Source organism: Mustela erminea, chromosome 3 (assembly GCF_009829155.1).
Source record: "Mustela erminea isolate mMusErm1 chromosome 3, mMusErm1.Pri, whole genome shotgun sequence".
NCBI classification, from domain to species: Eukaryota; Metazoa; Chordata; class Mammalia; order Carnivora; family Mustelidae; genus Mustela; species Mustela erminea.
Window position 1 is genome coordinate 66,411,286 of NC_045616.1, and position 25,536 is coordinate 66,436,821.

The 25,536-nt window shown below is 38.7% G+C and overlaps 1 protein-coding gene and 1 non-coding gene across 7 annotated transcripts in view; both read left to right on the top strand.

The window, feature by feature from the left end:
• Positions 1-25,536, top strand: part of MRPS27 (mitochondrial ribosomal protein S27) — a 99,504-nt gene that overhangs the window by 41,826 nt on the left and 32,142 nt on the right. The window contains exon 2 of one of the 6 annotated variants that reach the window (XM_032336013.1): positions 7,896-7,983. The exons of the other annotated variants lie outside the window; for them this stretch is intronic. Within the exon in view, the coding sequence (XP_032191904.1) occupies positions 7,940-7,983 (44 nt within the window). The 5' untranslated portion in view covers positions 7,896-7,939. The remainder of the gene's footprint in view (positions 1-7,895; positions 7,984-25,536) is intronic. 6 annotated transcript variants of the gene reach the window in all.
• LOC116587329 lies at positions 8,819-8,961 on the top strand. Its single transcript, XR_004284370.1, has one exon. It is a non-coding gene; the product is annotated as a U4 spliceosomal RNA (small nuclear RNA).

Sequence of the window (25,536 nt, forward strand, 5' to 3'; positions counted from 1 at the left end):
TTACTAGATTAGACATTAGAGAAGGAATAAAATTGTTTTCCAGCCTTTCCACCCCTTATGGCTCAGTCCTATTCTTGATGCCACATATTTCAAGGATAGACCAGACTGTTTATATAATTTGGTTCCAACCTATTTTCCAGGCTGATACCACTAATCCCTAACAAAAACCCTACATTATGGAATTATTGTTCCTGGCTCATTCAGTTTGTTTAACAAGTATTAATTGTATTTCCTCTGTAAACAGGGCCCTGCTCTTACCCTGGGAATTCATTCCTTTCCCTTTAAAAATCTGCCAAATATTAAGTGTCCAGACTCCATGATCCCATTTCAGATCACTTTAGCCAGTGATAATCCTCTGACTTGCACTCTAGTATCACTGAGTTTGTATTGCTCAGGTTACCTTACAGTTGGTCACATGTGGCCTAGCTTTGTGATAATATCAAATTGTGAGATTATCTGCGTTTTGAGTAAACCTTGTCTAATAAAATGATAATTAGCAAAGAGCATTAAAAAGTACCCTACAGGCAATAAGTGTTCAATAATTGCCTGTTAAATAAATAAATAAATGAGTATCTGCAACTCTTCTGTTGCTGTCTTAAGCATTTTTTCCCCCAGTTCTCCCCATAGAGATACTCTAAATTTCCTGTCTGGACTCTCTTCACAATCTGGTTGCTTTTCCGGCTTTATCCTTATTTCCATCTCTAAGCCTACTAGCTACGTGTCTTGTGCATTGTGTGTTAGTTTCACAGGGCTGCTATAATAAATTGCCACTAACTAGGTAGCTTCAAATGACAAATTTATTCTCTAACAGTTCTGACTGGAGGTCTGAGATGCATGTGTCAGTAGGAGCCATGCTCTCTAGAGATTCTGAGGGAGAATCTCTAGATTCTGTTCCATACATTTCTCTTAGTTTCTAGTATTTTTGTTAATCGTTGGAGTTGGCTTTTAGATATATTACTGCAATCTCTGCTGCTGTGATCACATACCCTTCTGTATTTGTTTGTTTGTCCGACTTTCTGTCTTCTTCTATGGACATCAGTTGTATTAGACTAGGACTCCCCTAATGACCTCATCCTAACTTGATTACAGTTGCATGGGCCCTGTTTCCAAATAAGGTCACATTCACAGGTACTTGAGATTAGGATTTCATTGTATTTGCAGGGGGGAGGTGAGGGGAGAAAATACCATTCAACTCATCACACACTCTGTATCTTTTTTAATATGATATTTATATAACAAAAATTAACCATTTTTTTCCAAAATTAAGTAAAGTGAACAATTCAGTGACATTGAGTATATTCACAATTTTGTGCAATAACCACCTCTATCTAGTTCCAAAACATTTTCATCACTCTGAAAGGAAACCCTATATCCGTGAAACAGTTGTTCTTCATGACCCTCTCTCTCCAACCCTGGGCAACTGTACTCTACTTCTCATGTCTGTGGATTTACCTTTTCTCTCTATTTCATATAAATAGAATCATACAGTATGTGACTTTTTGTAATTGACTTCTTTCACTTAGAATAATGTTTTTACATTTCATCCATATTATAGCATATATCAATACTTCAGTCCTTTTTTTGTAGCTAAACAATATTCCTTTGTAAGAATATGCTACAGTTGTTTGTCCATTCATCTGTTGGTGGAGGTCATGTTTCCACCTTTTGGCTACTGTGAATAGTGTCATTATAAATATGTGTGTACCTTTATTTGAGTATCTGTTTGCAGTTCTTTTGGGTATGTACCTAGAATTGCTGGATCATGTGGTAATTGTTTAGCTTTTTTTAAAGATTCATTGATTTGAGAGAGAACACATGAGTGAGCAGGAAGAGGGGCAGAGGGAGGGGGAGAGAATCCTTAAGCAGACTCCCTGTCAAGTGCGGAGCCTGCCCCAGGGCTCAATCCCAGGACCCTGAGATCATGACCAGAGCTGAAATCAAGAGCTGGATGCTCAACTGAGCCACCCAGGCTTCTCTCTGTTTGCTTTTGGAGGAACTGCCAAACTCTACCAAATTTTTCCTTTCCTACCAGCAATGTGCAGGGTTCCATTTTTTCCACATCCTCACCAGCTTTCCATTTTTCTATAATTGTTCTCCAAGTAGGTATGAGTGTTATCTCATTGTGATTTGCATTTCCTTAATGATTAATGATGTTAAGCATCTTTTCATGTGTTTGTTCATCATTTGTATATCTTCTTTAGAGAAATGTTTATTGAACTGCTCTTCAGTTTTTTAGCTAGGTTCTTTGTTGTTGAATTGTAAGAGTTCTTTATATATTCTTAGTACTAAACCCTTACCAATACATGATTTGTAAATATTTTCTCCCACTTTGAAAGTTGTCTTTTTGCCTTTCTGGTAATGCCCTTTAATGCACAGAAGTTTGATTTTGATGATTTCCAATCATCTGGGTTTTTTCTTTTGTTATTCATACTTTTAATTCTATGTAAGAATCCTTTGCTGAATCCAGTGTCATGAAGATTTACCCCATGTTTTCTTCTAAGAGTTTAATGGGTTTTGGTTTTATATTTAGATCACTGATCCATTTTGAGTTTATGTTCCTGTTATGCACAAACTAGATACTGTCACAAATACTGATGAGTGCCTACCCTCAAAGACCTTAACGGTCTAATGTTCTTTAGTTCGCTGTGTTACTGATAGAGAAAAGCCCTAGGAGATATCAAGGAGAAATGCCTTTTTTTTTAAGAGGTGTTACAAACCACAGTGCCTTTTATACCATGAAACTTGGTACCTTGTAGCCAAAGGGCAGAAATCTAACTTTGGGGTTTTTAAAGGGGTGGGCTATGCGGTGAACCCAGTCATGAAAATGACTGAGCCAAATAGGGGTTTCAGTCAGTACTTACAGATTCTGTTAGTCTGAGGTCTCCAGAGATAGGGGATACACACACACACACACACACACACACACACAGATGTTTTCAAGGTTCATCCGTATTATAGTGTGTGTATGTATGCGTATGTGTGTATCTCCTGTTGGTTCTGTTTAATAAAATGCCCTATTACATTATTTATATCCTATCATAAATATATGTGTGTATTGAGAGAGGGTGAGAGATTGAGAGATTGTTTTATTGTATGAAGTTGGTTCATGTGATTATGGAGGCTGGGAAGTGACAACCTTGCTGGCAGGGTTGGGCCAGCAAGCTGAAAACCCAAGAGAGCCAGTGGTTTAGTTCCAGTCTGAGTTCAAAGGTGAGAGAAAACTGATGTTCCAGCTCAAAGATAGTTAGGCAAGCAGAGAATCTTCTCTCACTCAGCCTTTTTTGTTCTAGTCAGGATTTTAACAGATTGGATAAGACCCACCCACACTGAGAAGGGCAATCTGTTTTTTTCAGTCTGCTGATTCAAATGTTAATCTCATCCGCGAACACCTGCACAGACATACCAAAATAAGGTTAACCAAATATCTGAATACCCTGTGGCCCAATCAAGTTGATGTAAAATTCACTGTCACACAAGTTATGAGAAGCGGGCGTGAAGACCTGCCACTTTGTTCCTGGGAGAATTCCTGTGAAGTATACATTCTCTCTCCCATTAGTGGGTTGGAGCTCTCTTCTCCTTTTCTTCTATTTGCTTTCATTACCCTTGTTACCTATGGAGAATTTGTTCATTAATGTTGACTAGAGTGTAGATTTTCTTAGAACTCTTGGTTTTCTTCTAATGGAGTATGCAGCAGCAGCGCAGCGGTGGCTTTGTCGTATTTGTCTTTGTGTCTCTAGCATTCATCTGAGCCAAGTATCTAGTTAGTATTTACTGTTTGCTGCATTGTTATTACTGAGCTTTGGAATGCTTTTTCTGAGTTTGTGTATGGGTGTGGGTTTTTTGTTTTTTGGGCTTTTGTTTTTGTTTTTCCAGTGGGGAGAGGGAAGAGTATTCTACAAGGTAATAGGTCCCATGAAAATGACACTATTACTAGTAGAAGTGATAATAGGCCTCAGTGCTGACACATGATCGTATGTTACTGATTGAGTTGCCATAAAACCTTTAAAGTGGAACTTTTATTTTCCTCATTTTGTAGATAAGGACATCAAGAATCAGAAAAAATTAAGTGACTTGCCTGAAATCCTATACAGCTGGTAGGTAGGAAGTAGCTGGCAGTGGAGTCAAAGCTTGGCCAAAGAGTTAAAGCCCAATTATTTTTAACCATTATGCCATACCATTTTTCCCAAATAGAACTTAGTGAGTATAGTGTGCATGGGTGTATGTGTTTGAACTTGCTGAATGGAAGGATTTCAGGAGCAGAGGAGAGTGGTATTTTATAGGTATGGCAGATAACTTATATTTGTGCTTATTACTCTTTGATCATTGGCACATTTCAGCTATTGTGACATGGCCTTAGACTCCTCAGTACACCAATACACTGACCACTGCCAACAGACTGGAATTGGCCTACAGATGAAATCTATGTTACATTTATCTTAAGGCCATGATGGAGTGCAGGGAATGGGCAATAGACAAGAAAGAAATTATGGATAATTATGACCAATCCTTGTTTTGCTTCATGATAGGGATATTAACAGTTATCTTATAATACTCATAAATACTGCATGAGTAGCAGAGCTATTGCTGCTGAAAAGTGAGTGGTGTTTTGTTTTTGTTTTTCAGTTTTTCTACTGTTAACTATTCTCTCATAATCTGGTACAAAAGTGCAGTACAGCATCCAGAATGCCCTGAGTTTTTTACGTTTGTTTTCTTTTTCCCATGAGTGATTAGTAGTTGAAGATACATATTTTAAATTATAGTTTCCTGATCACATTTTAATCACACCAGTTTCGCAGTCTTTAGAAGCATGGGGAAGGTGCCACTTAAATGTAAATGATTTAGTTAATTATTGTAGAAAGTACTCTGAAACTTGGTGTTTTGTTGCCCTGGAAACACCTGCTCAGTATTTCATGTATATTTTCAACCATCTAATTACTTGTAATAACATTTTGACTACTTGACTGCTTCATTGTTAAATGAAGATTCTTTTATATCAGATACATATTTTATGATGTAGTGATTTTACACCTTCTCTCAATGGCCAGCCATTTTATCTCTGTACTGTTTTTAGCACAAGAAGATAAATAGATTTTGCTTTACGTTTGTAGGATAAAGAGCAGGAGATTCCCCCTTCCCTTTCTGATTATATTGTGGTAAACTGTTCTCTCTCTGATATGTTTTGTAAGTGGAACCTTATTTCACTCAGAACACAGTAAAAAACGTATGTTATCTTAAAACTAGGAATCAGTAGATAGAAAGGAGAAAGAAAACAAAAGTAATACAGTCATCAATGCCTGGAAGACTGGACGTATAACTTACGAATTATGTAATGGGAAGATACTCATTACGCTTTCCTGTTTCCTCGTACCAGAATAGATTCCAAGTGACTAAAGATTTAAATTTAAAAACTGAAACTTTCTTAAAAAAAAAAAAACAACTGAAACCTTCTTAGTATGTAAAAAATACAATATATATATGCTTTTGTAATCTTGACACATAGAGACCTTTCTGGACTTGACATAGATGTCAATAATCATACAGTAAAAGACAACAGATTGTCCGTAAGAACATCTAAAAAGTAAAATACAAAGTTCCTTAATCTAAGTAATATGATGCAAAAAAATAAGAAAGAGTAATTAAAACATTAATTCTTGGGGGCGTCTGGCTGGCTCAGTGGGTTAAAGTCTCTGCCTTCAGCTCAGGTCATGACCTCAGGGTCGTGGGATCAAGCCCCGCATCAGGCTCTCTGTGCAGCAGGGAGCCTGCTTCCCCCTCTCTCTCTCTGCCTGCCTCTCTGCCTATCTGTGATCTCTGTCTATCAGATAAATAAATAAAATCTTAAAAAACAAAACAAAAAAACTTTATTAATAAACTTAATAATTCTAAACTATAAGTAATAGAAAGATACATATACGATAGGAAAGAAGTACAAAGGCAGTTCTAGAAACAAGGAAGGCAAATAGCCAGTAAGCATATATGAAGAGAGGTTCAGCCTTAGCGTTGTCAAATATGCAAATAGCATAATGAAGTACTTTTTGCCTGTCATATTGAAGATGGTTAAAAGTTGACCAATATTCATTCTCATGGCAACAGACATTCTCAACAAACTCTGGGAGTAACTTAAATTGGTACTTTTGGGAAAGAATTTAATGTAAGGAAAAATCTATACATGGGTCAAGAAAATTAGCTATAGTTTTGTTTTTAGTAGTGAAATATGCCCAATATTAGGAGATTAGTTAGATGACTAGAGGATTGATTAAATAGTGGAAAACTGGCCCTTGGTTGTGAGGGTTCAGGTGATTTTTACTTCTCTGTACTTATATACTGACTGAATTTACAAGAAAGTCACTACATTTATATCAGAAAAGATAGTTTCTTGCCATTAAAAAAAAAAGAAAAGGCTTTCAAATGCGGTCTTTTTTTTTTTTTTTTTCAGAAGCCACTGGAAGAATTAGACTTTTAAACTGGGTAGAACAGAGCTAAGAGATTAAGGAGGTCTCGTAGTAGAATTCAGGCGATGCATTTTGGGTAATTTAAGTAATCTTAGATCATTGAAGGTTAAGAAAACAAGGTTTAAATGTAGTTGAGAGAGGGCAATAAAGTAGATAGGCTTAGTTTTGAATATGTTGTCTATGAAGAGCCTGTGTGAGATCCAAATGGAGATGTCCGAGAAGCAATTGACTATATGGGTCTGCAGCTGTGGGCCGTATTTGGGCTGGAGATACAGATTCAATGGTTTTCTGCATCTAGGTAAGCTATTTTATTACCTACATTTCTATTCAAAGTCTTTCTAGTCATTGAAATCATGAAAACAAAATGGCTCATATTCAGCCTTGATCCTAGAAAGCAGAAAATGTGTGTCCCCCTTTACTTGATAAGCTTCTAAAAAATCAACATAGTAGGCTCCTTTATATCACACAGTACACATCAGTACATTTTGAAGCAGCAGGTCCATTCACTTAGATTCATGAGCTTTCCCACCAGCTTCTCTGGTCAGGTGTCTTTGATGCCATCCATCTCTGTTTGTCTTAGACTCTTGATCTCTGAAGATATTCTGGTGGCCTTAAGTTTTAGTCACTCTCCAAGTCTTTGAACTCCTTGTAGACCAAATCCTCCGGTGAATCAGCAGTGCATTCTGCTACTCTGCATAATCACAAAATTCCATCTCAACTGAGACAGCCACTTAAAATCTCTTCTCTTTACCACCACCACTTGAAACCACATTAAGTAAATATTAACAAAAGTGAAATACTACTGCATTTGGAGTGTCATAAAAGTGTGATTCTAACTTTCTTCCCACCACAGCCTAGAATATGAAATTTTAGTGTTATGAAACAGACTAACCATTAAACCAATGCACATACCTCTCCATGGGAGCAGTAGAACTACCACCAGGCCAGAGTCCATTAATTCAGGCTTGTGGGTAAATGTAGTGGGCTTGGTTGTCAGTTTTACTCTATCATCCCAGAGTGAAAGAAGAGAAAGACTTACTAACGGGGAAGTGGGGCGGTTGGGGGAGCCTGTCGTCCTTTTCATGTGGGGATAAAAAATAATAGAAGTATTTATAGTCTTCCAAAGGCAGGGTTATATTAAAGACTCATAATCTATTTGAGCTGTTCAAAATAATGTAATTTACAGAGCTGGAAAGCTTAAGAGAGAAGGAATAAAAGATTTTCCCAGAGTTACAAAGCTATTTGTAATAGGGTACAGCTATATAAAAATTCCACCAAATTATAAATAGCATTTGGTTGGGGAGGTAGGGAATCAAAGCCCAAGTTTCATGTACATGGGATACCTTATGGTGGTTGAGTTTCCTTCCTGTCAGTGGTATGTAAATGACATATAGTTGTACATCTGTTTTACTATCTCATATACTTATCTTTATATTTCTTTAGGAAATCATCTTAAGAACTGCCTTTAAATCCAGAGGTTACCAAGAATGGCATGTCTGGTTGTTCTGTACAGGATATACCACAGCATCTTGTAAGAATAGTATTACCTTCTGATGATCAATGGATGAATGCATTGAACTTAAAGGAATCTCTTAATGTTTTCTTCTTATTCTTGAGCTCTGATAACAGAGCATGAGTTAGCATAGAGGTGTGAGTACAAGATTGGTGGGCATTTTATGAGAAAATGCGCATTGTTGTAGACTCATTAAGATTCACTTGGGCAAATGCCTAAAATCAGAGCACATGCAATAATTCCCCTGTCTCAGTGAGGCTTCTTTCTGAACCACTTTCACTCTCCCTCACCCGTACATCTCTGCAGTCACACCCACTGCAATGCTAAAATGCCTTGAATAGCTGGGAGAAAAGTGAGAGGGCAATACATGAAGTTTCAGTTAATATAATTTACATAAAGCAACTGTCAAAGAGCTCTTGCCAGGTTTGCCTTATCATTGCAAGTCCGCTTTTTAATAATGAAGAAGGTGAAGGTGTTGAATGGATAAGTGGAAGCATCCCTTAACAGCTCTACAGTATTCTCACAATAGGATGTCTTGCCACTAAGTCAGCCTGGTTCCTTTCTCCTCTTAAATTTTAAGTCTCTCTCTACCCTTCCCCTTAAATTTTATTTTACCTATTTATTTATTAATACCTTTAGGTATTTAAGTTTTTGGAATGGATGTAGCTCTGCTTCTTAAATATAAGGTGCATAGTATTCCATTTGGTAGCATTTTCTTATCTGTGAGTATATGTATAAACATGATAGGAATAAAACATAGAATTCCATTATGCATGGAAAATATCAGATATACCCAGATATACATATCTGTGATCTCATTAGATGCATATGGTCATTAAAGAGATGTAATAGCAGCTTTGTGCAGTGGCAGTATTGTAGTCAGTGAGGTTTATCTGAGGCGTGATTATTGCTAACTGAAAGAGATATAATAGCAAATGGTGACATTTGATTGTTGTTAGTGAATAATAGTGGAAATTCTGGGGCTGAGGTAGCTTGCTAAACATCTAGATTTTTGCATTCCAGGACCAGGAGAGAAAGGACAGTGACTTTCATTCAGTATGATTCAAACCAAATGATTTTATCTCTAATTTCTGAAAATGACAAGTTTTCTAGCCAAAAACTCCTCCTAGAGGGTAATCTTAATTGGAATAGCGCCTCCTGCATCATTGTTGATATCCTGATTGAAGCAATAAGAAGCCCCAGTCTTTTGGTAGAAAGTTAATAGAAATTTTACCTTAAAATCTACCTGATCAGAGGCATCTGGCTGGCTCCATTGGTAGAGCATGTGACTCTTGATCTCAGGGTCCTGAGTTCAAGCCCCTCGTTGGGCATAGAGCTTACTTAAAAAATAAATAAATAAAATGTTGTCACAAATAGAATTTTTAAAAAATAAAGAAAATCACCCATTATAGTATCAAGCGGTATAGCTCAGTGGTCAAGAGCTCTGGAGTCAGACTGTCTGGGTTTAAATCCTGGCCTTGTTTCATCCTAATTGCCTGACATTGGGGAAGTCATCTAACCCTTTGATGTTGAGGTTCATTGAGGTTCCTCATCTGTAAAATGGAGATAATAGCATACTTACTTTACATAGAGCTGTTCTGATACATAAATGAAATAATCTTTAGAAAGTGGTGAACACAGTGACTGGAAAAATGTCAGAGTTCAAAAATTGTTGAGCAGTCTTTTGCGACTGAACACCTTGTGTCGGTATTGTCATCTGAGTGCCTTGCGAGAGGAGAGCTCTCGAGGCATGGCCCTGGGCAACAGGAAGATCCTAGTATTCGTTCATGTCATACCAGAGACAGATGGGTACTGAACTAATATATAGGCTTTAGCCCTTTGTCCACATCTGCAATCCTTATTTCAGATGTATATGTGTTTAGTGAATGCAGATCAATAAATGTATTACATTATCAGTGTGAAGGATAAGCTCTTCTTTATAGAGGTACTAAATCTCACATATTTATTTGACTCAGTGATTAAAAATCACCTTCACGTTCTTCGCAGCAGGTGCTTCTCTAAAGCAAAGGACAGTTGTAGCCAGAAAGCACAAGATTATTAAACATATGCAACAGTCCTGACTTTTCAAAGACCTGAATTCACTGAAGTATAATTTTTAACTCAACCCTTTGGGTTTTTATTGTCCCTTGAATTGGTGAAAGTAAAATACACCTACTGACATGGCTTGTGTGTAATGTCACATCCTGCGTGGCATTTGCAAGGAATGAGAAGTTCCATTGCATGCACCGGGAAGCAGGTGCTTTCAGGTGCCGCATTACTGCATTGTGCCAGCATGCCTGTGGGTCTCCAGAGTGTGCAAAAGAGGAGACCTTGGTCCTCATTCTCATGCGGGACCCATATTCACTACAGTCTGGCAGTTTCCTACCTCTGTTAGACGGCAGCTCTCCTCCTCACATGTAAAGTAAGGGGTTCCAAGTATAGAAATCCAGGAGTGGGGGAAATGGTGTTAACGTTGTATGAATCCTAAGGATAATAAGTACAGGTGATCTTTTCTCCCTCTCTTCTGATACATAGAGATCTCCATATCGATATGCCAGGAACCTGGGCTCTGGCATCAACTGTGCTGCCTAATTTATCAGAAAGTTGACACAGAAAGGCCTTGATGCTTCAGCCTGAGCTAGATCCTTCCTATTGTACTGGTTTCATAGTTTTGTGAGATCTAGTCCCGTAGCTTCTTGACCCTTCACCTATAGAGAAATCATTTTTTTAAATCATCAGAGCAGAGAAATTTCTAGGAATATGGCTGAAGTTTCATCTTTTAAGACATTGTTGCACTATTACATAATTTTCTACCTTATTCTGAATTTTCTACCTTCTTAAAAGAGAATTTGCCAAGCTTGATTAAACTTTGTTTCCTTTTTTGAGTAATCGTGAATAATGTTGTTACATGTGGTTATCCTTTTTTTTTTTTTTTTTAAAGATTTTATTTATTTATTTGACAGAGAGACATCACAAGTAGGCAGAGAGGCAGGCAGAGAGAGAGAGAGAGAGGAGGAAGCAGGCTCCCTGCTGAGCAGAGAGCCCAATGCGGGACTCGATCCCAGGACCCTGAGATCATGACCTGAGCCGAAGGCAGCGGCTTAACCCACTGAGCCACCCAGGCGCCCGTGGTTATCCTTTTTATCCCCAGGAAAAAAGAGAGAATATTATAATTTAGGGACCATGTCTTAATATTTTTTAACACTTAACTTGCCATCCACATATTAGGGTCTTAATATATGTGGACAGTGTTTTCATTAAAATATTTTAGATTGAACAAATCACGTTACAGCATTATGACTTATTTGGGGCCTTTGTTGAAGGATATTAGAGTTAATGGGGTCATTAAAGGATTGTTCTTTGATCTAGCCATTTTTGTAATTTACTGAAGTGGAAATCCAGAGAGTTAAGTGTCTTCCTCAAAATGTGTTCTTCTTTAAGCAGAGAATGTTACTGCTGAAATACATTTGAATGTTTGAAGTACATTTTTTTTCCATCATTGCTTTCAGGTGATTGTATAATCCACTGACTAGTTCACAGAGATCAAATGGCTTATGAAAGTCTTCTGATTAAACGTGATGTTGAACATAAGTTCTCAGCTCCAATCCCTTATAAAACATCCACAAACATGACAATAAAAGGTTAAAAAAAAATCTACAAAATAAAGAGAACAGGAGTCAACAGGAATGAAATTTTGAAAGTTGTAAAATACATGGAAGGAGGTAACACACTTAGCAGAAAGAGAAAGCAACCACTGAAGCTGGCAGGAGAAGAAATTTGGCTGCAAGAGCATCCGTCCTGTAGGACCCTACAAAATCTCATAAAGAAAAAGCAGCAAGGGAAGAGGATTAATGGAAAGTTTTCATAAGACGTAGTGAAACACCCAGATTGTTTCTCTCTAACCCTAGCAGAAGACTGGTGATTTTCTTTCTGGAGAGACTGAACCAGAAGGACTCTGGGTTTGGCGATGCAAGGATTATTATCGCTCTCAGGGAGGAACCTGGAGGAGTCCTTTCTGGGGAATCTGAACAACTCAAGAGAAGAGATCTGGGGTGGGTCTTGGTGAGGGGTTACCCAGCATATTAACCCTGTCAGGCTACCCTGGCATAAGAACCTGTTGTCATCTCTTCTACATACCTCTCATGATAGGAACACCCTGCTGTGCCAAGTGTGATTCTCATGTTCAGAGTGACACATTTTTTGGTAAAGCTGGCTGTCTAAATGAAGCTAACTACTGATGCTTAACAGCCACCAGTAGTCTTTTTTCAAACACTGTAGTAAAAATAAAAACCACCTGTGTTGGCTTTATTGCAAGCTCTCAGGCTAGATTTTATCCTTTTCAGTTTTTTGTTTCCTACTCTATAAAAACAAAAAAGATATATATATATAAAGTGCTGAGGATAATGCACATAGGAAATATTGAGTACCTTTTAATTAGTGATGCTATTATATATTTTGATCCTTCTTATCATTCTTAGTTACATGCACAAACTGATTCAAGAAAAGGAACCTTCCCTTCAGTATGATTAAAAAAAAAGAAAGATACTGGCGTACCTGGGTGGCTCAGTCGGTTGAGCACCTGACTCTTGGTTTTGGCTCAGGTCATGATATTGAGCCCCACATTGGGCTCCATGCTTAGGAGGGAGTCTGCTTGAGATTCTCTATCTCCCTCTGCCCCTCCCCCTTTCATGCTCGCTCTCTTTCTCTCAAATAAAATTTTTTTTTCAAAATTTAAAAATTAAATTTAAAAAGATCTAAATATTCAAAAACATGCTTCTCAGTATGTTGTACCCTTTTATAAGTACTCATTGATTCATTCCTAAAAATATAGTTAGTATGAGTATTACTAATAAAGGAGACTGTTCTAGACTTGCATGGGATTATGGGAGCTCCTAAAGAAGTCAAATACTGTGGCCACCATAGCGACAGCTATGTTTTTGTCTCACTTTTGAGCCTAGCTTAACACAGGATCCTAAAACACACTTACTGGTTGTATTCACATTTTTTTTTAACTTGAAAAAAACTATTGTATATTTGTTTTCATAGATACTTTATTAACTCAGTGGCACTTTGCTGTCATGTGGCTGCAATCAGCTGCTTTGTCCAGGTTGTCAAAGGGCTGATGGCTCCATCTGGGTTGTAGGCAGGAATGGGAGCTTTCAGCCCTAAAGTCTTTTTGGGTTACTAGTAGTGCATAAAAGATGGAAAAGAGGATTCCATCCTCTTGGCTTGGCTTCTGGGGGTGGTGCAGTGGGTGAATGAGTGGGGAAAGATTAAAGCTGGAACAGCAGCTTGCTCAGCAGCAAATGCATTGCCTCTGTTGCCCTTTTCCTTTACTTCTGAGGCTTGGATGGGTGGCATGCCCCATATAGATACCTTTTTGCTTCCTCTGAGATTCTGCCCTGAGCGTAGATCAGAGCCATGAGCAGTGCTTGGCAGCTTTTCTTTTGAGTGGTTCAGTTTATCTTCAGAAGGCATTTCATACTCCTTAGTTATTGAGTCCAGCCAGACAGAGGCTGGTGGGCAATGAACCAATAGAGGACTCAAGGCATAATCTCTGTTGTGTTGTAACTGGCTTGCCAAGATTGTGAAAAACATTCCAAAGGTGGAAGAGCAGTAATAGGTAAATTAACTCCTTATTAGGTCATCTCCTGACTCCCCTTTCTCTGCCTAACCCTTCTTCTATCATAAATAAGATGAAAGACCCTACTACCAGCCATCAGACTGACTGGCATACCCCTATACTGGTTGGCTTTGATCTCTGTGATTGTGAAAAACCTCTGTTCTCCCCTTTGGTTTGCCTTCCAGCTTCTCCTTTGAGATTGTCTTTAGAGGAACGAGGTACACGGGACACTTCACCCTCTTACCCTGTCCTTCCCACTCTGTCCTCTCCCAGTTGGCTGATGACAATCAGGTATTTGCTGCTTGTATGTGCCTACCACTTTGCAAGTCACAGCCCAAGTGGAGGGAATAGTCAGTAGAGTTCACATTTAACTCAGTGTCCTTTTGCATGTGGCTACTGTCAGCTGCTCTGTCAGCCTGTCAGAAAAGGCTGTGTGCTAGCCATTGTATTAAGGAGTTTACATGTCTCATCTCCTCGATGCTCATACCAATCCAGAGTTGTGCCACGGGAGGTGTTAACAACTTTACTGATTTTACAGGTTAGCATCCTCAAGTTTAGAGTCCGTTTCCTGAAAGTTGTAAAGTAGAAATGAAGTCCACCTAATGCCAAATCTTGTATCTTACCTACTTCTGCACTCGCAAAGGCAGTAGACCTTAGTCTTAAGAACAAAACATATTTAAAGCGAATAGAAAGCAGTACCAGACAGAATGCCATCAAGTGCTATATCAAATAGACTCTAACAATAATATTTTTTGTTTTTGTGCCTATTTATACTCTGCTTGGTTCCAAAGAGTATTAAAAGTTGTCAAAATACAAAATTAGCTTTGATTGTCAAAATAACCTCGTGATTAAGGTATTTTCACCTCTTTTTTATAGCTGACAAACCTGCTTCTCACGTTGATTTAACCAAGTCAGCTAGTTATGTCTGGGTTGCAGTCAAATGCAGAGCAGCCATTACCTTGTCGGGGATTATCCTGGTGGCGGTGCTGATTAATTTCCACAGTAAAAGTGGCCTCTGATCCCTCCTTATGTCTGAGATAGCACTCATTTTGTCACTTTTGTCCTTACTCTTCTGCCCCTGGCAAAGCACACACTACCTTGGTTTGGCTCGATTCTCTATCATACAGGTCTTGGATGCAGAGTTAAAAGGCACATACATGTACCTTAAATTGGATGCATCCATGGGTGATAAAGGTATAAAAACATGTATAAGCATGATGGACACCAATGTTACTGCTTGGAAAGTAGCAGGAAGAGGGTGCAGTTTTGTTTGTTTGTTTGTTTTAAGATTTATTTATTTAGAAAAGACAGTGTGCATCAGAGTAGGGAGAAGGGCAGAGGGAGAAAATCTTCAAGCAGACTTTCCACTGAGTGGGGAGCCAGACTTGGAGCTTTATCTCATGAGCTGAAACCAAGAGTCAAATGCTCAACCAACTGAGCCACCTATATCTGTAACCCTTTATTTCTTAAATATATGCAAAGAAAACAAACAGAAAAAGACACTAAGAAGAGGAGAGGAAAGTTGGATTCACTTCTCTTCTGAGAGCCAATTTTTAAAAAATTTAGTACCAGGGTGTTAAGAAATAATCAGTGTTAAGTAAATGATGATTTTCATTGATAGTAATGAATTAACCTAAGCTTGTTTTAGATGATCACAAAATATTTGTGTTTTGATAATCCCAGTCTAATGTCACGGAAGCCAAAGAGTATGTGTGTTTATCTCTGTCACTTAGTGCCCAGCGTACTATCTTGATTCATGGTAGGTTGGTGGATGAGCACATGCAGAAGAGAACAGCTTTGCCAACACCAAATGCTCCATTCTGTTATAATAAGTGACTCCATGTAGGTCCCCAAGTAAGACTCTTCTCTATCTAGTTCAACATTCAGCTTTTCCTTAATGTTGCTCTCTTTTTATTAAAAACAAACAAACAACAACAACAATAAAAAAAAAAACTAGCTCTCTTGCTTTTTTGTGTAAAATTAGGGAAGGAAAAATTGTGTCTGTTGACTGAAGGCTGCACGCATTGTAGCAGCCGTGTACAGATGGATGGCCTCCAGCTACTGCAGTTGAAATTCCACTTAATGTGCACTCATAAAGGACATGCTCCTGCCCCTTCCAGCTCACTGTAATCGTCCAGCATATGAGCTAATGATGTTTCTGAAGCTTGGGAAGCGAAGGTATTTTCATAGTTCATTTCTCTCTCCTCTCCCACAAAGCACAGCCATGATCTGACACATGATCAATGGGACCAGCCCTTTTTAGGATGCAGAAGATGCTTCCCTGCGTCTGTGGCTCACAATGGCAAACAATAGAGACTCCTACAATGATATTTGGCCTCCCTGGTGTTCAAACTTCTTCAGTTAAGCCTGTCTGGAATCTATTTAACTATTATCTATCAAAACTTTTTTTTTTTTAATAATAAAATAAAAGGGACAAGAGGGTAGAACCAAAGAGGAAAGACTGTCTTTGCCAAGATGCTCTCTCCTCTCCCTATGACTCATAGTTAGAGAAGCAGAGGGACTTTGGAGAGCTGCCTGCAGTCACATTGAGACAGCTCTCCCAGCACTTTCAGACGTTTTAAAAAATTTTCTAAGGGAATAAAGATGTTTTTCAAATTGTTCATTCCCTCCTTTTGGGCCAGCCTGAGAGCTTTTGTTTAGCTGTAGCATGGTGGTTTTATGGAAGATTTGCCAGCCGTAACAGTTGAACCCAGATCGTTGTATTTAGTGTATTACTAAAGAATTAGCTCTTTGCTATTGAAAATTTGTAATCGTTCTTTCTTAGGATTATCATATTAAAAGGAGTTATCTCAGACCCATAGCGTTCCTATGGAATGAAGTTTGTATTTGGATATTCTCAAGCATTTTCTTAGTATATTATGTTTGTTTGTAGAATTTAAAATACTCAGGTTTTGGTTTTTGGTTTTTGGTTTTTAAGCTGGTTTTAATATGGCAGGGCTAGCCCAAGCTTTATAAGGGACCTGCTTAATAAATGTAGTCATCCTGATTTTAACCATTTTGACAGCACAAGAAAAAGGAAAGGTCACCTTAATTTTTCTACCTTCATATATAAATAAGGGTGTTGTTGTTTTTTTTTAGATAAGCGTTAAATCTAGGCTTCCTGAAAACCAGTTGCACTGAAAAATCTAAATCTCAGTTTTTCAAATTTCTTTTCTTTCAGCTATAAAAATTGATTGTGTCCTTTTATGGTTCCAGAAACTGGCAAGCAACTTAGTATCCCTATCATCACCCCCTTTTCACTCCCCCTTTTTTAAAGGGTTCCACTGTTTCTGCCATAGAAATAACCAGATCATAGGGGTTTGATACCAAAACTAGTTATGAATGAATTGATTGGGTAGTTATGACTGCTTAGCAGGAATTTATTTAAGGAGTAGGAGAAAGTAGCAACATACAAAACAATCTGTGTTGCATAGGAAAGTTGCTTTGGATGGCTGACTCTAGATATAAACTGAACATAAGTATTCATTAGAGTAGAAAATACTAGTGGAGGGGTTAATTGCTGAAAACTTTATTTCCTGCAGGACTTGATCTCTAACTAAAATCTACTTTTGGGACCTTAAGCTCAACTTTAGTGGTTTTATCATTTCATCTTGTAATTTTAGAGGCCACTTTGCAAAGTGTACTGCCCCCATAGTAATTTTTATTGACTGCCCAAACTGGATAAAATGATGTTCAGCTGGTAGGGGAGTGGAGGATAGTGGAAAAGAGCTGAATCAACTGTGGGCTGAATAGTTGCTTGTTTTTCCTTGTTTTTCACTTATTTGTATCACTGCCCATTTTTCTGGTATATTAGAAATGTGTAAATGACTGACATTTTAATGAGTGGATTAAGTGTATTATTCCACAGAGTCATTACACTTAAGAGCCAGAAGGAGTTTCAGGAGGTCTGGGTCCAGTCCACAGTTCTAGTGTATCTTATTTGGCTCATATTGTATGTTTGTAAAAATAGTAGCTACTTTGCTAGATCGTTATGAACAGCTTTGCATCTATTGTCTCACATGGTTCTTCGTGCATTTCTGTTAACTGAAGAGCCCCTGTGGCCATGTGAGTTCATGATCCAGATAATCCTACCTCTTCATTTTAGTTACAGGAATTTAAATCCTGAAGGATCAAGTGACTTTCCAAAGTCACACAGCTAGTTCAGGGCAGTTCCAAAACTGTTTTACAGTTCGAGTATTTTTCTCTGAATTCTGCTTCTAAATTTAGAAAAGATGTTATTTGGGGAGTTGGGTGTCTCAGTCAGCTGAGTGTCTGACTCTTAATTTCAGCTAAGGTCATGATCTCGGTCATGAGATCAAGCCCTGTGTTGGTCTCCACACTCAGCTGGGAGTCTGCTTGAGATTCTCTCTCTCCCCTTGTCCCTCTGCCCACACCCCTGTCCCTACTTTTGTGTGCATGTGCTCACATGTTCTGTCTCAAATAAATAACATCTTTTCTTAAAAGATGTTATTTATTTTTTTCAGTATGTTAGAGACCTTTGTCAAACTGCAGGGATGCCTTTTTATTTCTTTTTTTTTTTTTTTAACATTTATTTGAGGGACACCTGGGTGGCTCAGTTGGTTAATTGTCTGCCTTCAGCTCAGGTCCGTGATCCCAGGACTCTGGCATTGAGTCCCACATCAGTCTCCTTGCTCAGCAGGGAGCCTGCTTCTTCCTCTGTCAGCTGCTTCCTCTGCTTGTGCTCCTTCCTCTCTCTTTCTCTCTCTCTGACAAATAAATAAATAAAATACTGAAAAAATAACCTTAAAAATAAAGATTTTATTTATTTGAGAGAGTTGATGAGAAGGGGGAGGGATGAGGGAGAGGGAGAAGCAGACTCCCCCCGCCGCGAGCATCGGGACTTGATCCCAGGAACCTGAGATCATGACTTGAGCCAAAATGAAGAGTCGGTTGCTTAACTAAGCCACCCAGGTGCCCCCAGAGATGCTTTGTAAAGATGTCCTACAAATAAAATAATTGAGGAGCATTGGTGGAATAATAAGTGTGAAGAGTCTAGTTTAGGTCCTATTACAGACCAAATCTTTTCATCTCAATAAACACCAAGATTTTTCATCAGTAGAGGAATGAGTGATATGACAATCTCATATCACTCAGTACAGGGCTTGGTAAAAATAGTAACTTCTCAATAAATAGTTCAGAGTACAGAGTGGCTTTTGAAGGTCCCTACCAGCACTAAATTATAGATTCTGTAATTGTATATCAGCTTTCTTCCTTCCCCTATCCCCAGTTTACTTGGCCTAGATGGTTTTCAGAGTCTCCTTAAGACACTTGAGGTGTCTTAAGTTTCGTGGTTTAGAACTTGTTAGGGGAGTTCTTCGAACCCATGTATTCTGTCTTCTGTCCTCATACTTGTGGTTTCCCTCTCCCTTCAGGTTATCTTTTCCTGAACTTACTATACTGCAAAAAGATCCTTGGATCTTTTTGATGGGAAGGAAACAGGAGGCAGAGGAAGTAAGGAGTAGGTGGCTTTTCAGAATGACCACATTATTCCACATCTCTCCCATCTCTAGTCTCCTCCAACTTTCTACAAAAAGAGGTAACATTTTTTCCTGGCCTCATCTGTTTTTAGGCAAGATGAATTTCAAAACTGGAAATGGATTACTGTTTCATTATAAACAATACTCATGTTTATTGGGATTTATACATTCTGAGCAGGCCTAGCCACTGTCGCCAAATCATCAGACACCTACTGTTATAGGACACGAAAGGATAGAAAAGTTCTCTCCTACCTTATAAGAGATTAAAAGCAATATAGGGAAGTCCACGGAGTTACAGAAATAAAAACTAGCTATGAACTTGGGTTTATAACTGCAGTAAATCCAACATTACCTTTTGATATAAACAGAGAATCTTAGGGAATTTAACTTTTCCATGTATTAGAGAATGAGAATGTTTAAACACGGAGGTGCTTTTTTTCTTCATTAAAAAGAAAATCTGGTTCTTAAGAAACCCAGATTAGTGCTGAGCTTCTCTTGCCTCAGAAATATCCCTGAAGAAATCCATTACCTCACACAAAAACACATATAAATCTGTTCAACATCAGCTTTATTCTTCCAGGCTTTTCTGCTGGTGTGCTTCATCCCCTGGGCCAGGGGCCTTTGCCTCCTCATTTCTTTTGTGGCAGACTTAATCCTGACAACTTTACTAAGCCAAGAATACTTTAGAAATTCTTATTTCTATGCCTTTGTTTTTCTCCATTTTGTTTCTCACCTTCCCCTTCCTCAGAACTATTCATATGTACACCCTGCCAGTGACTAATAAATATATGTGATTTTCCTGTCTTAGTCATTGTATTATTCATGATTTTGCAGAAGTTTTTCTTAAGTTCCTAGCCAAGCTAAAGAAGACATCAGGCAATATTTGCATCTTTTTAAAACTGGCTCATTTATTGCTCATAGATTTCCTCCCGAAAACCAAAAATATTTCCCTTATCTCTGCCTAAACCAAGCCAGTTCCCACAACTTTATGTTCTTTTATAAATAGGACTGGTCCCAAGATCCAGTTTTCCTCAACTTCCTGTTCCTTCCTAAAAAACTTCCTCTTCCTCCCCTTAGCCTCACCTTGCCCACCAGTGATGGTGTCTCAGGAGTGAAGCTAACCTGTGTGTCCAGCTGTAAAGTAGCTGAGGAGCCCCACCAGGTGCTTCTGGGTGCAGTTTCACTGGCAGGTGAATTGTTGGCCACAAAGACAGCCATTTTCTGCTTGTAGGACCATCGCAAGCAAGGAAGCACCCAGCAATCACTGTAAATATATTTTCTTGTCCCATTCTCCCACAAATAATCCTCCTGTCATCAATACGCATCACCTTTTGGAGGCTAATAAAAATGGCGTTCCAGGTTTCGGACAAAGAACACTTGGTCTCATTCTGGTTGGCTCCTTACCTTTAAATACCTTAAGAGAAAGAACAGCAGAACATAGCCAGTCTGTAAGTGTTCTTTCTGCATCAGAAAGGGGGAGATGTCATTTTTAAGATTGGAGTTCAAGGAAAATTGAGTTAGACCAATAGGATAAGAATATAGATCACGTGGCACAGGGTAGCTATTTGGTATGTACGTCATGAATAAAAAATATGTTTCCTAGATTGAGAAAGGCCGATCTGGCAAAACAATAACCAGGTCAGAGAGAAGGGAAAGAGATAAGAATTTGGGGCCATAATTATCTTGTCGTTGCTTTTTTCCTATTCCATGAGAGGACATGGAAAATGGAGTACTTCTCCTACTTTCTGATATGTCATACCACTGTGTTTCCAGGTGAAATGCTAATGACCTCATTTTTAAGCCCCGAGTCTGACAAATTTAGACTTTGACTTTGATACCTAACGAGTCCCTCTGTTATCCATCTTCACTTCAAAAAATGTGTTATTATACTGCATTTATTTAGCACTTCACATTTGCAAAATTCTATGTCTGTGTTATTCTCTACCAAAAATCCACTTACTTATCACCCTTTTTAGAATGGCAAACAAGGATACCAGAAGGTCTTATGCAAACTGGGTTTTAATTTTTTCAAATTCTTTTTGGAAATTGGCAGGATATGAATTATAAACTAACTGATAGAAATTGTAGTTTTATTACCATATTTGCTTTCCTCTCATAAATTAATCACTGTGGGGTTAGAAAAAGACTTGAGGAGATTGTCTATATAAAATTGGCTTAAATTGACCAGTAAACCATAGAGAGGTTAACGACAAAGCAGACATTAAGTAGTTTGTAGGGGTAACAGAACTGTTCTTCCATATTGATAGTAGTGGTAATTGCACAACTGGGTTTGTCAAAACTTACAGACCCATACATTGAAAAGTATAAATTTTACTGCTTGTACATCCTGTTCCTGTAAGCCTGTCCTTCACAAAAGTGAAGTATTAGAACTTTAAAAAAAATCTTTTTTATCTGCTTCATGAAGGAGATAATGAATTCTCTGGCAGTGGTCGAGCCCAAACTGGTTGGCCATTTGAGGGAGGAGCATTTCAGACCAGATTATTGTTCCTGGTGCTTCTCTTAGTGTACACTTGGAACATGTTTGCTGAAAGTTAAAATTAACTGAAGTTCCTTTGTAAAGATTAAGACTCTGGGATCTCAAGCAGGGAAGAGATTTAAAATCTACAGTACTGTGTCTTTATTATCAGTTCCTATATTAGACCCTACCCCCTTTTTAAACAGTTGGCAAAAATATAATAGTCATTAGAAAATTATCAAAACTTGATTTTCTTTATGGGTTTGCGGGTGCAATTAATAATTGATGAAAGCAGAATTTCCAGAAGTTTGCAAAAGAAACTAATTATCCTTTTAGAATGAGAAAGTCATTAGCAGTGATTGAATCAGATTCTGGCTTAAATAGTCACAGGACACCCTTTTACCCTTTGGTTCTAGTTCAGGGAAGTGCTCAGACCTTTTAATAATTACACACTTTGCTTCACTGATAAGAGTCCCAGTCCACACGACAGGCTTTGGAGCCAGCTGTATTTTCTTCTTGGCACTCTTTCTTTCCTCTCTTCACCCTGGCACCTCACTCGCCTCCATTTGTGCCCGCCCAGCCCAGAAGCTGAGGTTTCCATCTGGAAAGCCTGTTGCCACAGGATACAGAATTCACTAGGGAGGAGGGGAAACTGCATGTGTATGTTTAAGGCTGGTGGCTCTCATAATCAGATAAACGTTGTGGAAAGCTTGCTCATTCATATGGAAGAGCCAGTGCTGCAGCGAAATGGTGGAGCCGCTGAGCTCCAGGCTCTGGCATCTGTGCATCAGCCCTGCCCAGCCGGAAGCACATTTACTTGCTGTACTGAAGAGCTGATGAACATCGTCGCTTTTGCCTTCAGCAGTAACCTTTAGATGAACCCTGTGGAGAAAAGGCTGTTTCCCCCCTTTATTTTTTTTTTTCAATGAAATGATGAAATTGATTACAGATAGGATATACCATGTGACTTTTTCACACAGTAAAGTACCATTTGTGTAATCACAGTAAGTCTCTGGTGTTTTGCTTTTCACTCTTGGCTTCTTTAATATAACCTCTCTTCCCTTATAAACAAAAATCTCTGGGGTATCAAAGACTTCTGCCTCCAGTCAGTTTTGCAGCCTGTGATTCTCTGCTTCCTTCCTGGTGGCATTAATCTTGAATGAGCCATGGTGTAGACGAATGCCCTGAGCAGTCCTGAATATAGCCTGATTTTGAGGAGAGGAAGCTTCCCAGTTCCTGCCATGTGATTGTCCATGATTTGGCTTCTTAGGCCAGTTATGTCTTCACCTGGAACGCCACTTAGCACTGTGGACAGAGTGTCCTTGGCCTTGGGATATCAACTTTGAGAACTAGAGGTAGAGGTTGAGAGTGCACGTCTTCATTCTGTCCTTCTTTTTCCCAGGAAATACTCATGTCCTTACTCCAGGAAATACTCTCATGTCCTTAGAATTGTTGTAAGTTTACTTATATTTTTTAAGCTGGAAACTCCAAATATCCATGGCCTCCATGAGCACAGGCATTGTTGGGGAGATCTGAGTTGCATTTGTTTATCTTTTCCACACTCACACGGTTTGCCTAGCTTGGCAGCCTGCTGGCCTGGACAATAATAAAGCTTCTGTCGAGGTGAGCAAACAGCTGATGGCACAGGGCACAGAGGGGACTCCGACAGTGGCTGCCTGTAATCTGCCAGGCTGGTGGTCAGAGCAGGCAAGAACAAAAGCCAGTCTGTTTGCAGGCAAATTGGAAAATCAATGTGTTAGTTGTGTTCTCGTGTCTTTGCCTTTCTCCTGGCTGAACGGGAGAATGCTCCTCCAGCAGTGCATAGAATCGTTCCAGACAAGTACCCTTTCCAGAGACTTACCTGCATATCCTATTACCACTGGCAGTTCTGAGCAGGGCCCATGTTTATCTGTTTGAACTGCTTAAAAGTCATTGATAGAGAAGTCCTCAAATTCACTATCCAGAGTGGGGTGGACCCTACTGTCTCAATGGCTTGAGTTGTTTATGTTCTAGACAGCTAGATAACACACATATGTTTGTGTCCTAATTTCTTTTTTAACACCGATAAGGACTTAGAAAGGAGTTCATGTGCTGCCTGCTTGGGAAGTGCAGGAGCTGCAGTTTGGGGAGCATATTTCATAAAATCGGTGTAAGTAATTCCCTCGTATTCCCAAGTTGATTTAATATGCTCACGTAGTTGAACATGTCCTAGACATGTTTGTGTCTCTGGATTCCTAGGTCTTAGAGAGCAGAGATCATACCAAGTAGCCCTGTTCCAGGATGAGGGAGACAGTGAACATAACTAAAGACCCCTGAGGGTCAGTTGACAAATCTCTCAAAGACCGCTGTTCTGAGATCCTTGTGGAAAGTGTTGAGTAACTTTCTCTCTAGGCTTCTAAGAAATCCAAGTGTGAGAAGACAAGATCTTTGAGAAGATAAAATTGTTCTGTTCTTCATACTTCCAGAGTATGAACGTTAGCCTCAGACTATTAACAACGACTTTAAACAAATTTTAATTTGAACTCTGAAGGTCTAAACCTAGGTCCTGTTAATCTTTGTTTTCTTTAAAGTGTAAATAAAAAGGGTGTTTGGTTGGATTTGGTCATGGTGCTCTCGTTTTAAAGTCTATCAGAAAGAAATGTCACAAGTTCTGTAGTCACTGGAGACATCCTAAGGCAGAAGATTAGATTTTTAAAATAAGGTTTAGGTTTAAAATAATCTTGGGTAGAGAAGGTAATTGGCATTTCTAATTCCATTTGTTTTTAAAGAAAAAATGGATGGAACTTAACCGTCACTGCTACCCAGTACATTTCCCAGCAACTAGCAATGCCCTGTGTCTCCTTCGCACTTACTGTGATCTACCTCATAGTGTTGTGAACTATGTCTGTGTACTTCGTGTTTGTAATAAAATTAGAAATGCCCCAAACAGGAAATTTACAGTTCTTTGTATATGTCTTAGATGTTAGCAAAAGGATCAGCACATAATAGCATTTTATACATTTGTTGACCAAAGCTCTTTTTTTATTTGCTGAAAACCTGTGGGCCACCAACTGTGTCAGGCACTGAGGAGTCACTGCTGAACCAGCAGCATGGCCCTCCTTGCCCAGCAAGGGCTTACAGGCCAGCAAGCAGCATTACCCTCATTTAGGCAGTACACCTGGTAATTCTCTTGAATTCTCTCTTTAAAAATTAAAATTTTAAAAATTAAAATAATTGGCCATTACACTTTAAATCTCAGATGTTTCAGATTAGTAAGGAGAGGAACTCAAATAGCTCAACTGTTGACTTTAAAATGTGAGGGAAAGCACGAACTACTAACAGATATATTTTGTTTCATTTCTGTGCAGAAGATCTCCTTAGATCTAGTATCTTGGGCACCTATACAGTGACTTACTCTGGCTAGGTCATTTTCATCCAGAACATAATTTGACATATTTCTCTCTTTCTGTCCTTTTTATAAAAAGTCGTATCGCTTTTTAAGTTTCTTTCAGTAAGGTCTACCCCCAACATGGAGCTCAAATATATGACCCCAAGATCAAGAGTCACATGCTCCACTGACTGAGCCAGTCAGGTGTCCCATCTCTCTTTCTGCTTTTTAAGGGTTAATTCTGTAAAGAAAGAGTGAGAAATAATTTCCAGTAAGATGTAAGATATTTTGAAGTCTAAAGAGGGTTACATGACTCTGTATCCATAAAACATCTTCAGATCTTGTTTTTGCCAAATTTCTCACCAAAGCACTAATAAATATCCTAAATTAAATACTACTTCACACTTCCTCTCTTTTTCTCAGCTTTTACTTTGGCAGAGAACCTGTTCAGCAGGAGACTATCCCCATAGCAGATGGCAGGAAATAGCAGGTGGCAGATTGAATAACCAGCTTCTAAAAAACACTGGTATTAGCCGTATCCTCAACTCAAATATGGCACAAAATCCTTTTGCTCCAAGTTTTTGTCTTACCTCTTTTATTTAAGAAA